Below are 17,214 nucleotides of genomic sequence, written 5' to 3' on the forward strand. Positions count from 1 at the left end.
AATTGTACTGTACGATTTAGGACTGCGTATAATTAGAACAAATGGGTTCTTACAGATGACATCCTTAACTGAATTTAGGTAGCAATTATTAAATATGAAAAGGTAAACAGGGAATAAAAACAAATTTGTTATCCATCTATGATTTTGGAATGAAAAGAGAAAAAAATGTACTAACAGAAGAAAAATTGGATAATGATGCCTGTGCTGAGATGAAAATGAAGGATGATGAAGAAATGATATACTGATTTGTATTTTATTTAACAATTTAAATAGTTTTGTTGTTATATGTTCTTACAAATGTAGAGCATGTTTCTTATAGAAAATTAAAAAAAAATATATGATTAGACCGCAGAGAAAATAAGCACCAGGCATGATCTACTGCCTAGTGGCATCTACTAGCAACATTTTCAAGTATATTCCTCCATTCTTTTCTATCCTTGTATGCTTTTGTTTCCCATCTTTTATTTTCAGCTTTATCAAAACAATCGTTGGGGGGGGGGAGGGGCGTGAAAACATTTAAGTCCCGTCTTTCCAAATTTCAATTATATAGTACACTGTTATCAACTATAGCCACTGTATTACCAGATTAGTTCCTCCGACCTTATTCGTCTTATAGCTGAAAGTTTGTATCCTTTTAACAAGCTCTCCCTGTTTCCTCTACCCCCCAACCCTTGACAACCCATCTTATACTTTCTGTTTTTATGCGTTTGATCTTCTTTTTTAGATTCTACATAAATGATGCCATGCAGTATTTGTCTTTGTCTGTCTGGCTTACTTCACTTAGCACAATGCCCCCATGGCCCCTCCATGTTGTGGCAAATGGCAGGATTTCTTTCTTTCTCATGGTTGAATATTTGTGCATGTGTGTATGTGTGTGTATCAAATCTTCTTTATCCATTTGTTGGCAGACACTGAGGGTGTTTCCATATCTTGGCTGTTGTTAATAATGCTGCAATGAACATGGGGAGGGCAGGTGTCTCTTTGAGATCTTGTTTTCATTTCCTTTGGATATATCTCTAGAAGTGGAATTGCTTGATCATAGGATAGTTCTATTAATTATAATATATTTAATTATATATCAATATAAACAATATATCTATTATTATTTATTATTTATATATTATGTAATAATTATTAATTATATACAGAGAGAGAGAGAGAGAGAGAGAGAAAGAGAGAGAGGCAGAGAGAGAGAGATACTTAAGGCGGTTCCATGCTCTGCGTGAAGCTTGATGTAGGTCATGATTTCATGACCCTAGGATCATGACCTGGTCCCACTTGCCTATGATCACCGGTGTAAATCATTATTTATGCTCCTATGAATTAAATAAGTATATTTACGTATATTATTTCTTCTTTTTTTTTCATTCTCTCCTTTCTTCCTCTTGTTGCTCATTTTTCTTCCACTTTTCCTTTTCCTATGCCATGTAACTGCCCCGTAGTCTGCAACTTGATTTTTGTTTTTATTTATTTATTTATTTATTTATTTATTTTTTCAACGTTTTTTATTTATTTTTGGGACAGAGAGAGACAGAGCATGAACGGGGGAGGGGCAGAGAGAGAGGGAGACACAGAATCGGAAACAGGCTCCAGGCTCCGAGCCATCAGCCCAGAGCCTGACGCGGGGCTCAAACTCACGGACCGCGAGATCGTGACCTGGCTGAAGTCGGACGCTTAACCGACTGCGCCACCCAGGCGCCCCTGATTTTTGTTTTTAAACAACAGAACATGTAGAACCTTCTTCTGGTTTATTCTCTAAAGAATTCTTTCTTTTATTAAAAAAAATTAATGTTTATTTATTTTTGAGAGAGAGAGAGAGACAGACAGACAGATTATAAGCAGGGGTGGGGCAGAGAGAGGGAGAGAGGGAGTCACAGAATCTGAAGCAGGCTCCAGGCTCTAGCTGTCAGCGCAGAGCCTGACGCGGGGCTTGAACTCATGAACCCCGAGATCATGACCTGACCTAAAGTCAGATACTTAACTGGTTGAGCCACCCAGGTGCCCCAAGAATACTTTCTTAAAAATTCATGGTTATAGGGGCATCTGGGTGGCTCAGTCGGTTAAGCGTCCAACTTCAGCTCAGGTCATGATCTCACAGTCCAGGAGTTCGAGCCCCACGTCGGGTTCTGTGCTAACAGCTTAGAGCCTGGAGCCTGCTTCAGATTCTGTGTCTCCCTCCCTTTCTGCCCCTCTCCTGCTCATGCTCTGTCTCTCTCTGTCTCAAAAATAAATAAAAACATTTAAAAAATTAAAAAAAAAATGCATGGTTATATAACTACTCATGTGGAGAGGTGATTAATCATATCAAAAGGCTATAGTATAGTCAACTTTATTTCGTTCTAAATAGAATGAATATGGGGCGCCTGGGTGGCTCAGTCGGTTAAGCGGCCGACTTCAGCTCAGGTCATGATCTCGCGGTCCGTGAGATCGAGCCCCGCGTCGGGCTCTGTGCTGACAGCTCAGAGCCTGGAGCCTGTTTCAGATTCTGTGTCTCCCTCTTTCTGACCCTCCCCTGTTCATGCTCTGTCTCTCCCTGTCTCAAAAATAAATAAAACATTAAAAAAAAAATTAAAAAAATGAATAGAATGAATAGATCCATGAATGGAATATTATATATGCTCACATGATATTTTTCATATTTGCTTATTATAAGTGATATTCAAACATTAATGATTAATACATTCTCTTTTTTCCCACTTATATTTATCTGAATCCTGATCTAATGGAATACAATGAGAGTTTCATATTTAGAGTCAGAGAGTAAACAAAATAAAAATGAATCACAATATAGGCAGAAAGTTAATGTATGATATCTTTTGATTAAGTCTCAACTCTCTCCATCCCGAGATTTACTGAGATCTTTGAGCAAACAATAATGTCATAATATTCTCATTAGCCAACCTTGTATTTCATATACTAAAAGATAAAATGCAATATATTTTTAAGATTACTTGTAAGGCCATTTTGAACTGGACATAGAAGAATGGAAAGCATGACAACCGCCTGTGTCTAAGGTATCTTGTGTGGTTTCAACCAGACTGGCCTAAATATATATTCGTTTCTGTGAGGTTATAACACCAATGATGAGAAAGAGTCTTATGCCTATTTTTATTTATGTACAATATCGATTTCTACGCACTCCAGATATTTATTTTTTTCATCTGAGTTCAATAAATAGCACATGGTAGATTGTTAGTGGTTACCCAATTTTATTTCTATGAATAGAACTTGTTTTTACTTGAAAAAAAAGTGGCAGAGGGGCTTGGTACCAAAAAACCTTAAGCCAACCTGTCAATATCTTGATCTATAGATTTTATTATGTGGTCTAATTCTTCAATAGACATTTACTATAGGGTGTCATTTAAATCTCTCTTTAACAGATATCCGTTATTTCCAATATTTCCTTCTTATCCCTCTAGCTGGCTCGACCCTTAGTTCCATGTACCTATGTCTTCCTTAGTACATACCCAATTCTCATGAAAATTTTCACTGGGGACTACTTATTTACAATTTTTTGTTATGACAGTGACTTTTCCTAATTTATTTTCAGACCATTACTTGCACGAACCAGATGCTATTAAAAGGCTTGTACATAATTTAATGAAGTAGGAACAGTTTTTATGTTTGCAAAACTGTTAGAAATATATCCAGTTGCTTTCACATTTCCTTTGTGGTTTTTACCAAAGTAAGTTAGTATCTTACACTGTAAGTAGCCTCTCATTTAGGGTAGGTCCGTACTTTTCATCAACTCTAGGGTAGTGGCAGAACAAATCTCTTCATTCACTTACCACCATCTTTGTGGATTTCTTTTCAGCACGGGGCTCAAGGAATTATCCAGAAGGCTTGATCATGTCCAATGCTCCAGACTCTCAGCAGCCTCCAGGTATTTTTTTTTTTCATTCAAAATCCTATACCATTTTAATGAAAATAAAATTTTCATCATCTTTGTCTATCATCATTGATGGTTATAATTATAACAGGGGCATAAAGGCCTTATATTTTCTTTAATATTTTTCAGATATACTGAAAGGATGCTTTTAAATAAAATTAACAGAAATAATGATGTAGTTCCCGGCTCAACCAAAAGCATAACCAATCATTTAAATAGTTTTAGCTGAGTGGGCTGTTCGATTGAAATGTGATTTGACTGCTTCTGATTTCAGTACTACTATAATCATTTTTCTAACAATTTTTGAAAATAGTCATGAATCTCTACATTAAGTTCTAATCTTATTTGCTTTACAAGAATATAAATTAATGGTGGATGGGAGATAGGCTAGATGGGTGATGCGTATTAATGAGGGCACCTGTTGTGATGAGCCCTGGGTGTTGTGTGTAAGTGACGGACCTCTTAATTCTACTCCTGAAACCAATATTGCATTGTATGTTGACTAACTAAAATTTAAATACATTAAAAACAACTAATTATGTATTTTCTATGCTAAAAGAAATCACAGAGCAGACAGAGACAATTGTGGACTTGAACCTTCCTCTTCCTCCTCCTCCTCCTGCTCCAGAGGATGAATGGGGCCCAAATCCCGAGCCTACTCACATGAGTGGTACAGTATATATACCAGATTTTATGGATCTGTGTTTTCTCTTTCTTATCTTAAGGTACTTCTTCACCTGATTTTACTTTTCTCTGGCTGTTACTATTTTGGAATTTTACAATTTAGAGAAAATATAGAGATTAAAAGTTTTTCAAAATGTATATAGTAATTAATCAAAAGCATATTTTCTCACAAAGACATTTGAAAATTTCATACATTAAGGAGAATATTCAAATACAAAAGAAGCCATTTGTCCAAATTTTGAATTGTTTCCTGGCATGAAATGGAGAGACTTAAACATGATCAAGGTGCAAATTTGAAATGTGATTATGATTTAAAATTCAGCAGATTTATAAAACAATGAGAAAGGTAGAACTCTACTATATGATTGCATCCTTTTGATCATAATGAAACATTAGTAAAGCATGATCTCTCAGCTTCAGCACCACTGACATTTTGGGCTAAATGACTTTTTGTTGTGGGGGATGGTCCAGTAATTGTAGGATGGTTAGTAGCATCTCTGGCTTCTAATCACTAGACACCAGTCACACTGCTCCTCAGTAGCCCTTGCCCCTCAGTTATGACACCAAGAATGTCTCCAGACAGTTACAAATGCCTCTGGTAGATAACTGCCATTACATTATTCAGAAAGTTAAAGAAGTGATTTGGACAGTAGTTATTAACATAACCATTTTCTTTATGGCAGCGTTTCACCTCATTTCAGAAGTGCAATTCTTCAGAAGTATAATCGTTTTTTTTTTTTAAAACTAGAGTCTATAAGTTTATTTCAGAAGAAATAAACATACCAAGAAAAGACTATAAACCACGATGGCTAAAAGTTTGGTTTCTAAAATGTGGCAATGTAGCATCTTATTGTTGTGAAACTGAAGAAATTATAGATATTTGGCCTAAATCCAAAATAGTCCCCAAGATTTATTATAAAGTAATTCTTTCTAAGAAGAATGTACCACTAGTGAGAACGATCATAGAAAGAATTCTATTTGAATAACAGAAGATATTTAAAATAATTAACAATTTCTCCCATCTGATTATATTAATGAGAATAAGGTAATCTGAGCTGAAATTTTATACCTGTTATTTAAGGGTATTTAATACCTGTACATAAATTTTTCATCTGACCATGACTAAACCAAGATCATGCTCAGGTTTGATGGTTGACTGGGAGAACTCACATAGATACTCATACTTATAGCTAAGATTCATGACAATGGAAGGATACCAAGCCCAAACAGCAAAGAGAAAAGGTAGATGGAATAAAGAACGGGGGACACTAGACTCAAGCTTGCAAGGGTCTTTTTTCAGTAGAGTCACACAGGCCACGCAAATTCCCCCCGCACATTGTAACAATGTGTGTCAAATGTTGCCATCCCAGGAAACTCATTAGACTTCATTAGACTTTTGGTGTTCAGGGTCGTTATTGGGGCTGATTACACAGGCAACCTCTGGCTGGCATGTAACAAAACTCCAGACTTTCAGAAGGAAAGCAGGAGATTATCATGAACTACATGGTGTGCATAAACAGTTCAGGAATAGTGAGCCACTCTTATCAATGACTGTTGTGGAGACCCTCTTGAAATCTAGGTTTCCAGAAGCAAGCCAAGGCCAACCTTACAAGCAGACCTTTCAAAGGATGGTAGTCAGGTCTGCTATGTTAATTCGTTTCTGCACATCCTCTTAAGTAGCTTTTGTTCCCTTCTCATTCAGCCTAAAAGTTCATTGGACAATATGTTTCAGAAAATTTGGGATATTTTAAGAGCAATAGCCAATGGCTAATAGTGGTATTAATCTTTCAAACAATAGGAGCTCAGAATATCTCTGATTATCACTCACTCTGTTTCTTAGCTTCTTCTATTCCCTTTTTTCTGTATGGAATCATTCCTGTGGTCCTGGGAATCTTCAGCTTGCTGCTCTTGGCATTATGTGGATTCTTTGGTTATCAGTGTAAGTCTGATTTATTAGGGGAAAAGATTTCTCAGATTATCATATTGTTTTAAACCGTTTTCAGATAATAGTTTTTGGTGAATGTTTTAATGCCATAAGTAAAAAAAGAACAGATAAAAAATGACATGAAATTATCACAATTTTTACCATATGAAATAATTTAACTCTGTGAGCTCTCAGTAACTGCACCTGTTTTTTCCAGGGAGGTGATATTATTGCAATTGCTGTAGAGATAGTAATAGCAATGATTATTATTGTTATTTGAAAACTACAACTAGCTAAGAAATAAGTTCAATGAATTTACAACTGTATTTACTTTGAAAACAGAAAGTAATTTCTTCTGTAATTTGCTTAAATTGTCAGTGTCTCCAGCAGCCTAAATTAGATTGGCAGAATGTTTTTATCGCTACTAAAATTATTCACAACTGGTGATTTGAAAATAAGTGTTCCTCTTTGATAATATCAGCTCGAAACTCAAAATTCTGTAATTTTGATCAGGAAGTGAAATTCTACACATTAAATCAACCATTCATGATGCCAAAAGATTTATTCAAGACTATGTTTATTGTTTTCGTTGTCTGTTTTGAATTGTACCATTTTTCTATTAATAGAAACGTGCATTCATACTTCTAAGGAAATTAGGTTGATATTTTAGATTTCGTCATAGACTTTAGAAATGATAGTGGATAAATGAAAGTGTATTTAGCCATAGATCTTTTTGAAGTCTTGGAAAATATTTATGGAGACCTTTATTAGGGAGGAAACTATAAAAATTATACCTTATAATTGAACACACTGCTACATCATAATTAAGAATGTGGTTTATATGTATTGGGAATTCTTGTTCTTAGACTTTCATACTGTTGAGGCATCAGCGACCAAGATGAAGAGCCTTAACGCATTGATTGAGTCTTTTCAAAGCAAAGCAGACAAATTTCTTCATGTCCAAAATGTTCTTGACCAAAATAAAGGTAATATGAAAGCTAGAACAAACTCTTTTTACAGAATGCTAGATTGTTCTTCTTGTTGCGGTCCCGAAATAGTTGGTTGCATCATGTAACAGGAGCCCTCTGACACAACAGCATGGCTGTTTTGACGACTTCTTGCCTCTTAGTTCCTCACATAATCTTCTGAAACTGAGTGAGTCACATATTTATGAGACAAGACTTCCTATATTAATTAATTAGCTCATTCACTCATTTATTCATCCACATTTGTCCAATGCACACTAAATGCCAGCCACTAGGCTAGTGATCAGTATGAACCCTACCATTGGGAGACTCAGGAGAAAGCATATAAACCAAAAATAAATCAAAATGTCCAGGTGTGCATAGAGGTGTGCAAGATGTTCGTGGAGCATAGAAATGGAAGAATTTAAATATCTGAAAAGTCATGGTGTTTTCATAGTTTCAAACTCCTAAGAATAAGAGTTGAAAATACTAGAGTCGTCATAAAGCGTCTTTTATGTTAAGTAATTGTAACATAAAATAGTCCATATTTACAATAAATAAGTATTTTACAAAGGCCATGCATTAGAATGTTAGTTTGTTTCCTGTGAGGTACCAAATCTATCTTGAATACTTAAATCAACCATGTGGGAGTCCTTTAGTGACAGGCTGTGATAAAGGACTGGTTTCTTTCTATCTTTTTCTTTTTTTTATTGAGATATGCTTAACATCTAACACTGTGTCTGTTTGAGATGTATGAAATGTTGGTTTAATGCATTTGTATATTGCAGTATGATTACTACAGTAGCATATCATGTTGCATAATTACCATTTCAATTCTGTATTGAGAACAATGAAGATTCAGTGCCTTAGGAGCTTTGAATTTCTAATACAGTATTGTTGATTACGATCGCTAAGCTGTGCATTTTAAAAGGCTGGTTTCTAAGCGATTGATTATTTCAGCTAAAGGTAAAAGTAATTCAGAAGAGAGGGGAATTGTCCAAAATTATTTATGTATTTTGCCGCGTGGTAATTTCATTATTGTGACTTGGTAATTTTCATTATTATAATTTCCCTATTGTGACTATATCTGATGTAATGTGTCTTCTCGTCTATTACGAAGCCTTATTGTCCTATGTGGAAACCCTAGAGTGGCTGCAAAGCCAGGAGTATCTCCTTGAGGTTTTACATGAACTAAATCAGAAACAAGGTAATTTGGAAGTGAAAAAATTCTGAGTTGATAGTAATTCTTTTTTTTTTTTTTTTTTTTTAATTTTTTTTTTTTTAACGTTTATTTATTTTTGAGACAGAGACAGAGCATGAACGGGGGAGGGTCAGAGAGAGGGAGACACAGAATCTGAAACAGGCTCCAGGCTCTGAGCTGTCAGCACAGAGCCCGACGCGGGGCTCGAACTCACGGACCGTGAAATCGTGACCTGAGCCGAAGTCGGCCGCTCAACCGACTGAGCCACCCAGGCGCCCCAATAGTAATTCTTAATAACAGTCTTATTTATCTGAAAAGGGAAAGGTATGAAGCAATAAGGCCTTGTTTGTGGGTTCTGAGGGTCTGTGGGCTCTGAGTTGTAAATATTTTCTTTCCTGGGCACATACACCCCAATGTTTATAGCAGTGCTATTAACAAGGCCAAATTATGGAAAGAGCCCAAATGTCCATTGACTGGTGAATGAGTAAAGAAGATATGAGGTATGTGTATGTATGTGTGTATGTGTATATACATACATGTGTGTGTGCGTGTATAAATATATACACGTGTATATATATACACAGGCACACACGTATGTATATACGTGTGTGTGTGTATATATATATATATATATATATATATATATATATACATATATACTTCACAATGAAAACGAATGAAATATTGTCATTTGCAAAAATGTGGGTGGAACTAGAGGGTATGATGCTAACCAAAATAAATCAGGCAGAGAGAGACAGGTATTGTATGATTTCACTCATGTGTGGAATTTGAGAAACTGAACAGATGAACATAGGGGAAGGGAAGGAAAAATAAGAGAAAACCAGAGAGGGAGGCAAACCATAAGACTCTTAAACACAGAGAACAAACTGAGGGCTGCTGGAGGGGAGGTGATGGGTGGGGGATGGGCTAAACGGTGATGGGCCTTAAGGAGAGAACTCTTTGGGATGAATGCTGGGTGTCCTAGGTAAGAGACGGATCACTGGGTTCTCCTCCTGAAGTCAAGACTACTCTGTATGTTAACCGACTTGAATTTTTAATAAAAAATATTTTCTTTCCTAGGAGTCAGGTGTGGACATCCTCTGAAACACTGGGTTCAATCCAATGACCACTGCTACCACCAAACCATGGAAATGGTTTCTTGGTTAAACTGTTCCGATCTTTGTGTCTCTTTGAATGCTACGTTTTTAAAGACAGAAGGGAGTAGGTTAAAGGTGAGATTGTATTTTCTTCTTTACTTCTGGGATATGAATATATAGTAGGCACCAGTCACAGGAAGTGTTCACCTGTGGCTCTAAAAACAGAGAAAGGAGTACTCTCTTGCTTCGTTTTTCACTCATCTTTTCCTGGCCTGCTCCACTTTAGCAAGCCGTTCTTTTCGGTTTCCTGTAGAAACGTTGCATTTGCTGCTCCCTCTGCATGCAATGTTCTTTTCTCATGTAACCATGGACTATTTCACCTCCTTCAAGTATGCATTCATTCAGTTACCACCTTCTCAATGACCTGCCCTGACACCCCCATTTAAATTTGCAACTTGTACATCAGTGTCCACCCCCAGTCTCCCACAGATGCCCTTCTCTGTACTCCTAGTCTAACCTGCTTTAATTTTTTCCTTTTCCTTTCCTTTCCTTTCCTTTCCTTTCCTTTCCTTTCCTTTCCTTTCCTTTCTTTCCTTTCCTTTCCTTCCCTTCCCCCTTCTCTTCCCTTCCCTTCCCTTCCCTTCCTTCCCCTCCCCTCCCCTCTCCTCTCCTCCTCTCCTCTCCTTCTCTTTCCTTTCTTCTTTCCTTGCCTTGCCTTTCCACTTCTTATTTTAATTGCAGTATAGTTAACATACGGTGTTACAGTAGTTTCAGGTGCACAGCATAGTGATTCAACAATTTTATGTATTACCCAATGCTCATTATGATAAATGTACTCTTTTTTTTTCAAATTAACCTTATTCTATTGAATCCAGGGGCTAAAATAAGGAAATCATTCTTTATCTTTTGATAAGCGTACCTCTTAAATCCCCATCACCCATTTCACCTCTCACCCCATCCCCCACCTCTCCTCTAGTAACCGTCAGTTTGCTCCTTATAGTGAAGAGTCCATTTTTTGGTGTGTCTGTTTTTATTCCTTGTTCATTTGTTTTGTTTCATACATTCCATATATGTTGGAAATAATATGGTGGCTGTCTTTCTCTTGCGGACTTATTTTACTTAGCATTAGACCCTCTAGATCCATTCATGCTGCAAATGTCAAGATTTTATTCTTTTATGGCTGAGTAACATCACGTGATTCATACCTACCACATCTTCTCTATGTATTCATCTATTAATGGACACTTGGACTGCTTCCATAGCTTGGCTATTGTAAATACTGCTGCAATAAAAATAGGGGTGCACATATCTTTTCAAATTAGTGTTTTTGTATTCTTTGGGTAACCCAGTAGCGCAACTACTGGATCATAGGGTAGTTCTATTTTTAATGTTTTGAGGAACCTCCCCCCTGTCCTCTACGTGGCGGCACCACTTGCATTCCCCACTAACAGTGAAGGCAAGTTCCTTTTTCTCCACATCCTTCCCAACACCGTTTCTCGTGGTTTTGATTTTAACCATTCTGACAGATCTGAGATGATATCTCACTGTGGTCCTCTGCTCTAGTTTCTTTTATAGCTGGTGTCACCTTATGTATCACTTCTATGTATGTTTACCTCTGTCTGTACCCAATCACCCAAAGCAGGAAGCGTTCTCATTTTTGTTCAATGATATGTCTCCTGTGGAAGAGTAGACACAGAGTTGGATTAAACAATAGAATGGGTAAATAGAAGAAATTCATTTTTGCTGTGTGGTGTCCTCTTGAATATAAGATTTTCTATTAGCAGTCTTTCTTTTTTTCTTTGTATGTAATTCCTGGTTTGAGAAAAGCACGGGCACTGCAGAACTGAAATATATTTTTTTATGTTTCTTTTATCATTGGATATATATATATATATATATATATACACACACCCACATATATATATATATATATATATATATACATATATATGTATGTATATATATATATTTTCTTTTTGTGATTCTTTACTTCTCACCTGACCCAAATTCCATATTTTTGGTCTGTAATGTGCTTTTAGTATTAATAGCTTTATATTTTTTGCTTCCATGCAGAATGTCATGGAATTAATTGCAGTAGGTCCTACTTGGCTTGGCCTGTCTTACAAGAAGGAAGACAATGAATGGAAGTGGGAGGATGGCTCCTCTCCTTCTCCTGGGCTGTAAGTTTCCAATATATAATTTAGTTCTCTTTTCCTTTCTCAATGGCTTTTGCTGAAAGAGCTTGAGGAAATAGAGATGACTGGGGACAAAATTTAGACTTTTTTTTTCCCCTTGCCTTTGTTATTTCACATTATACCGTCAGCAATATTATAAACTATAAAGTCACGTAAGTATTTTATAATTAATGTAAATATGCCTCTCTAATTATAGAATCTGATTATTTACAATTTTAGATAAGAAAAGTAATATGGACAAGAATATGATTATATGTAAATTTTAGGACCTCTATGTTGCTCTTTTGGGAAGAAGTATAGAATTGTCATTCCCTGGCCAAAGAATTTGAGTCCTTTTTATGGTTTTATTTTCTTTTTTCTTTTTATTTATTTATTTTTTTTCCTTTTTATGGTTTTAAGCACATACTGGTCAATTGTGATCCAGAAACGTTACATTCGATAGCTATTGAGAAAATATGTATATAAATCTACTTCAACACTGTTTGACAAATGTAATATTTCAAAGTTTTGATAATTTTGATAGCTGACTATTTTTATTTTGTCCTTTTATGTTATAGTCTTCTGATATTTAGTGAGACCATTTTCCTACAACCTATAATAACACTTTTGACCATTTTATCATATTTATTTACTTATTTTTTATTTTTGGAATGGTTTCTTATATATTAAGTGTCTAACCTCTCTTTCAGACATCTTACCAGATTTTCCCTTTAGTAATTTGCCCTTTAAGTAATTTGCCTTTATTACATGAACGGGAAGTTAACATTTAGGTATACAGAGATTGTCTTTATTCATTTGAAATTTGTTTTGACATATAATGGAGAAAGCTGAAGCAGGTACATGTGTGTTTATGTATAATTATAATTATATCTGTTCTTAATATGTATATTTCAGTTAGGTAACTAATTGTCAGAGTACTGTTTAAATGATTATTTTTTCATCACTGAATTTAATGTCACATTTTTGATACACTAAAATGTAATATTTAAATAATTTAACTCATTTAATATGTCATTTAAATATTTCATAGTAAATGTTTTAATGTGTAAGAAACCACGAATATTTTTCTGGTCTTGCTTGTGCTATTGTTTCAAATTATGAGTCTATGCTTATTTTCATGGTTGACAATTTTATTTATTACTTTTTTAAATGTTTAGTTTTAAGAGAGAGAGGGAGAAAGAGTGTGAGCGGGAGAGGGGCAGAGAGAGAAGGAGACAGAATCTGAAGCAGGCTCCAGGCTCTTACCTGTCACCACAGAGCCTGATGCAAGGGTTCGAACTCAAGAACCATGAGATCATGACCTGAGCCCAGGTCAAGAGTTGGATTCTTAACCGACTTAGCCACCCAGGCGCCCCAGTTTTTATTACTTTTCCTGACTTTAAATATGAATTTTATTCTTCTTCCTTTGCCAAATGAAACATCATATTTGTTTTGAAATAACATTCTTTCATTTCGAACTATTCAGAGAGGCAAGATATATCTCTGGCATATTTTTATTCTAAGTGGCCAGATAATTTTGCCTTATAAGCAATGTCATTTTCAGGTTAAAAATTATAAAAGATAAAGGGCTTTACTATTTCCATCTCAAAGTTGGCTTAAGTATGCTGTTTTTTTATGAAGGCTTTGATATTATTATATCAGGTTTCTTATGTGATCATGATCTCTTTATATAGTTAAATCACAGTCCCCCAATCACAATAAATTTCATCAGTCTTCTGGAGAACGATGAATGTTGTAAACATTATGACAACAAAAACATGTTTTAATAATTTTAGTAACCAGACTCAGGCTGACATGGGATGGCTTTGGTTGATCTTTATAGTTATTAGAATTTTGGGACCTGAATGTTTTCCTCTACTTCAAGCCTTGTACAATGTTTGGCACATAGAATACTCAATATGTATGTGATTAATGACTGGAAGAAAGTATAAAATATTTCAGCAATTTATTTTTCCTACACAGTTCAGAATTCTTTTTTTTTCTAATTTCGTTGGCAATATACATCTAATGTTTCAGTAGACAGACTTTACCTTTTTCCAGACAATATTAGACAATCAATTTTGCTGTAGAGTTGATGAGAGGTAGTTTTATTGACAATGACCTAAAATGCTCTAGAACTTTAGTTAGGGACTAAACTCAACCCGAGTATTAGATAGCATCTACTGTATGGCATTAAAGTCAGTGGTGATTTTGTAAATTCAAGTACACATTAGAGCAGAGAGAAGCATCCTGTAATATCACACACACAGACGCACACACACATATATATACATATATATACATTCTAAATTTTATTACTAATATCAGCTGACTATCTAATGTAATGTATTTACAAGCAAAATATCTCTCCTCCAATTGCAGCTGTACATGCATAGCTGAATGGTTTCCATCATACCAATTTGTATTAAACCATAATTTTATATCCCAGGTCATATGTCCTTTCATGCTATTGCCATAGTTTTCCAGCCAGAGCGTTCTCTTTCTTTTTACACTGGTGTGTATTTTCCCACTTGTAAATAATTGTCACATCATGCCTATCTTATCTCTTCTGTAAATGCATGAGGTCTTTATGCAAGAGGGAGAGTGTCTTTACTGCCTTGAGTTCTTGACAGTGCTAAGTGTGGTGAATTTCACGTAGTAGTTCTTAAGTAATGCTATTTTGTATACACATAATGAGTATGGCCAGTGACCTGTGTTTTCTAAATTTCTCAGGGGTTTACCAGAGCCAAGTCTGGATTTCCAGGGAAAATGTGTGTATGTAAATGCACACACTCTTGGTACTGATAACTGCACCATACCCTCTTCATGCCTGTGTGAGAAGGCTGTCCACTAAAAATCAGAAGAAGAAAGTTATGAGAAAAGCTATGAGGGTCACATCTCAATAACATTCCAGACGCAAGACCTGCTAGTCTTTGTTCTATTGTTTTTTTCATGTTATTTGTAACCCTTTTATCTCATAGCAGAAACTGTCAAATGACTTTATGATAGACGAAGGCAAAGCCTAGAGCTTTAGCAGAAATATCAGAGTAGCACCAAAAAGTTACAAATTCAGAACCTGTTTGATTTCATGAGAATTGTATAAATGAACTAATAAACATTATTTGTCATGATTACTTAGTCTTTTTGGCTGTCTTTTACATTTCAGAGTCTATTCATTTATAGTTGTGACCCTATGGAAATAAACCTTTAGAACAAATACAGTGGGAAATATAAGTATTAAATAATTTAACACATAGCATACAAAGGATGTGAAAATTATGGAGGAGTATCAATAGTAACAAAAACATAAAATTAAAAAAAATAAAATAAATTTCTGAAGTCACCTATTTTCCCAAATTGCTTACAGAAGCCTTCCTAGCAGATTTAAATATCAATTTCACTATTATCTTCAATTCCTTGCTTCTCTTCTCGGTGAAAAGAGTATTTTCTGTTAAAGATTACTTTTGGGGGTGACCGGGTGATTCAGTTGGTTGTGTCTGACTCTTGATTTCAGTTCAGGGTCGTGGGATCGAGCCTGGCATTGCGCTCTGTGCTGAGGGTGGAGACTGCTTAAGATTCTCTCTTTTTCTTCCTCTGCCTCTTCCCTCACTCACTCTCTTTCTCTCTCTCTCAAATTAAAAATAATAATAATAATAAAAAAATTTAAAGAAAGGAATTGCAGGACAAATTTGGGTAAGATGAAAAGATCCACGTGGCCCTGAATATCTTAACACCTAAATAAAAACCCAGTTATTTCAAATCCTGCTTGTGCACATGCTGTTCTCTCTCACTCTAAATAAATACATACATAAATGAATAAATAAATAAATGAATAAATAAATAAATACATAAATAAATATTACTCTTGAGAAGACTTTGGATCAACTCCTGACTACTCCTCAAACTGTTTCAAGTTTTTATGCTATTAATTCTCATCACATACAGGTAACCACTTCCATTTAAAATATGTTATCCAAATGTCTATCGACAGATGAATGGATAAAGAAGATGTGGTGTATATATACAATGGAGGATTACTCAGCAGTCAAAAAGAATGAAATCTTGCCACTTGTAACAACGTGGACGGAACTAGAGTGTATTATGCTAAGTGAAATAAGTCAGTCAAAGAAAGACAAATATATGATACCACTCATATGTGAAATCTAAGATACAAACAAATGAATATAAGGGAAAGGAAGCAAAAATAATATAAAAACAGGGACGGGGACAAAACATAAGTGACTCTTAAATATAGAGAACAAAGTGAGGATTGCTGGAGGGGTTGTGGGTGGGGGGGATGGGCTAAATGGGCAAAGGGCATTAAGGAGGACACTTGTTGGGATGAACACTGGGTGTTACATGTAGGGGATAAATCACTGGATTCTACTCCTGAAATAATTACTGCACTAATGCTAACTAACTTGGATGTGAACTTTTAAAAAATGAAACAAATATATTACTTTCCAGGAGCACCTGCGTAGCTCTGTTGGTGAAGCATCCGACTCTTGATTTTGTTTCAGGTCATGATCTCATGGTTCTTGGGTTTGAGCCTTGCATTAGGTTCTGTGCTGACCGTGCGGTGTGGAACCTGCTTGGGAGTCTGTCCCCGTCTCTCTCTGCTCCTCCCCTGCTGGCTTTCTATCTCTTTCTTTCAAAATGGACATGAACATACCTGTGCAATCTCTTCCCATCTGCTTCTACTCATGTACCCTTTCAATTCACACCTTATATAGGTTTCTTTTCAAAGTAAATGTACTTGAGGGAAGAATCTATACGGATTATGTACTTTCTCACATTCCAATACTCACTCAGAACATTGTTGTTTGCCTTTTCTTTTTCTCCTCTTTATCAAGACTGCTTTTGTTTAAAACACTAATGGTCTATTTGTCATTCATTGACTTTGATTTTTTTTTTATATATGTTTCTGTGTTAGGCAGTCTGTTTAATGCATAAATCCAGTTTACTTCAATATTTTTATGATTTGTCCTATGGACAGAATTTTTCTATGTTACTTATTTCCTGCTTCTTGACACTTTGCTGTCGTCGTCGTTGTCACCATCATCATCATCTTTGGATGTAGTATTATTTACTTTGAATGGCCCTGCTCTCTCTTGGTTTTCTTCCTACCACCCAGGTCCTGTAGTTTTAGTCTCCTTTATGGATCTCTAATTTCTCCCTCATCTTTTTCAGCTTTAAATTTTCATTAAAGAGCATTCATTCCATTTAGGACGACATTTGATTTATTGACGTAGGTGTGTTTTGTCTCAGTTGGTGGCTATA

General features: G+C 35.5%; 1 protein-coding gene across 2 annotated transcripts; it reads left to right on the forward strand.

The window, feature by feature from the left end:
* The first annotated feature begins 3,738 nt into the window (after positions 1 to 3,738).
* Positions 3,739 to 15,068, forward strand: LOC131520001 (C-type lectin domain family 9 member A-like). Of its 2 annotated transcripts, XM_058743679.1 has the most exons (8): positions 3,739 to 3,883; positions 4,449 to 4,559; positions 6,414 to 6,512; positions 7,364 to 7,483; positions 8,583 to 8,669; positions 9,744 to 9,895; positions 11,834 to 11,940; positions 14,668 to 15,068. In XM_058743679.1, exons 1-8 carry the CDS (start codon positions 3,850 to 3,852, stop codon positions 14,786 to 14,788), a joined length of 831 nt encoding a protein of 276 aa, XP_058599662.1. In that variant the 5' UTR covers positions 3,739 to 3,849; the 3' UTR covers positions 14,789 to 15,068. The 2 variants fall into 2 exon arrangements, with proteins under 2 accessions (XP_058599662.1, XP_058599663.1); XM_058743680.1 differs by lacking the exon at positions 6,414 to 6,512.
* The last annotated feature ends 2,146 nt before the right edge of the window (positions 15,069 to 17,214 follow it).

This window comes from Neofelis nebulosa, chromosome 8 (assembly GCF_028018385.1).
Source record: "Neofelis nebulosa isolate mNeoNeb1 chromosome 8, mNeoNeb1.pri, whole genome shotgun sequence".
NCBI classification, from domain to species: domain Eukaryota; kingdom Metazoa; phylum Chordata; class Mammalia; order Carnivora; family Felidae; genus Neofelis; species Neofelis nebulosa.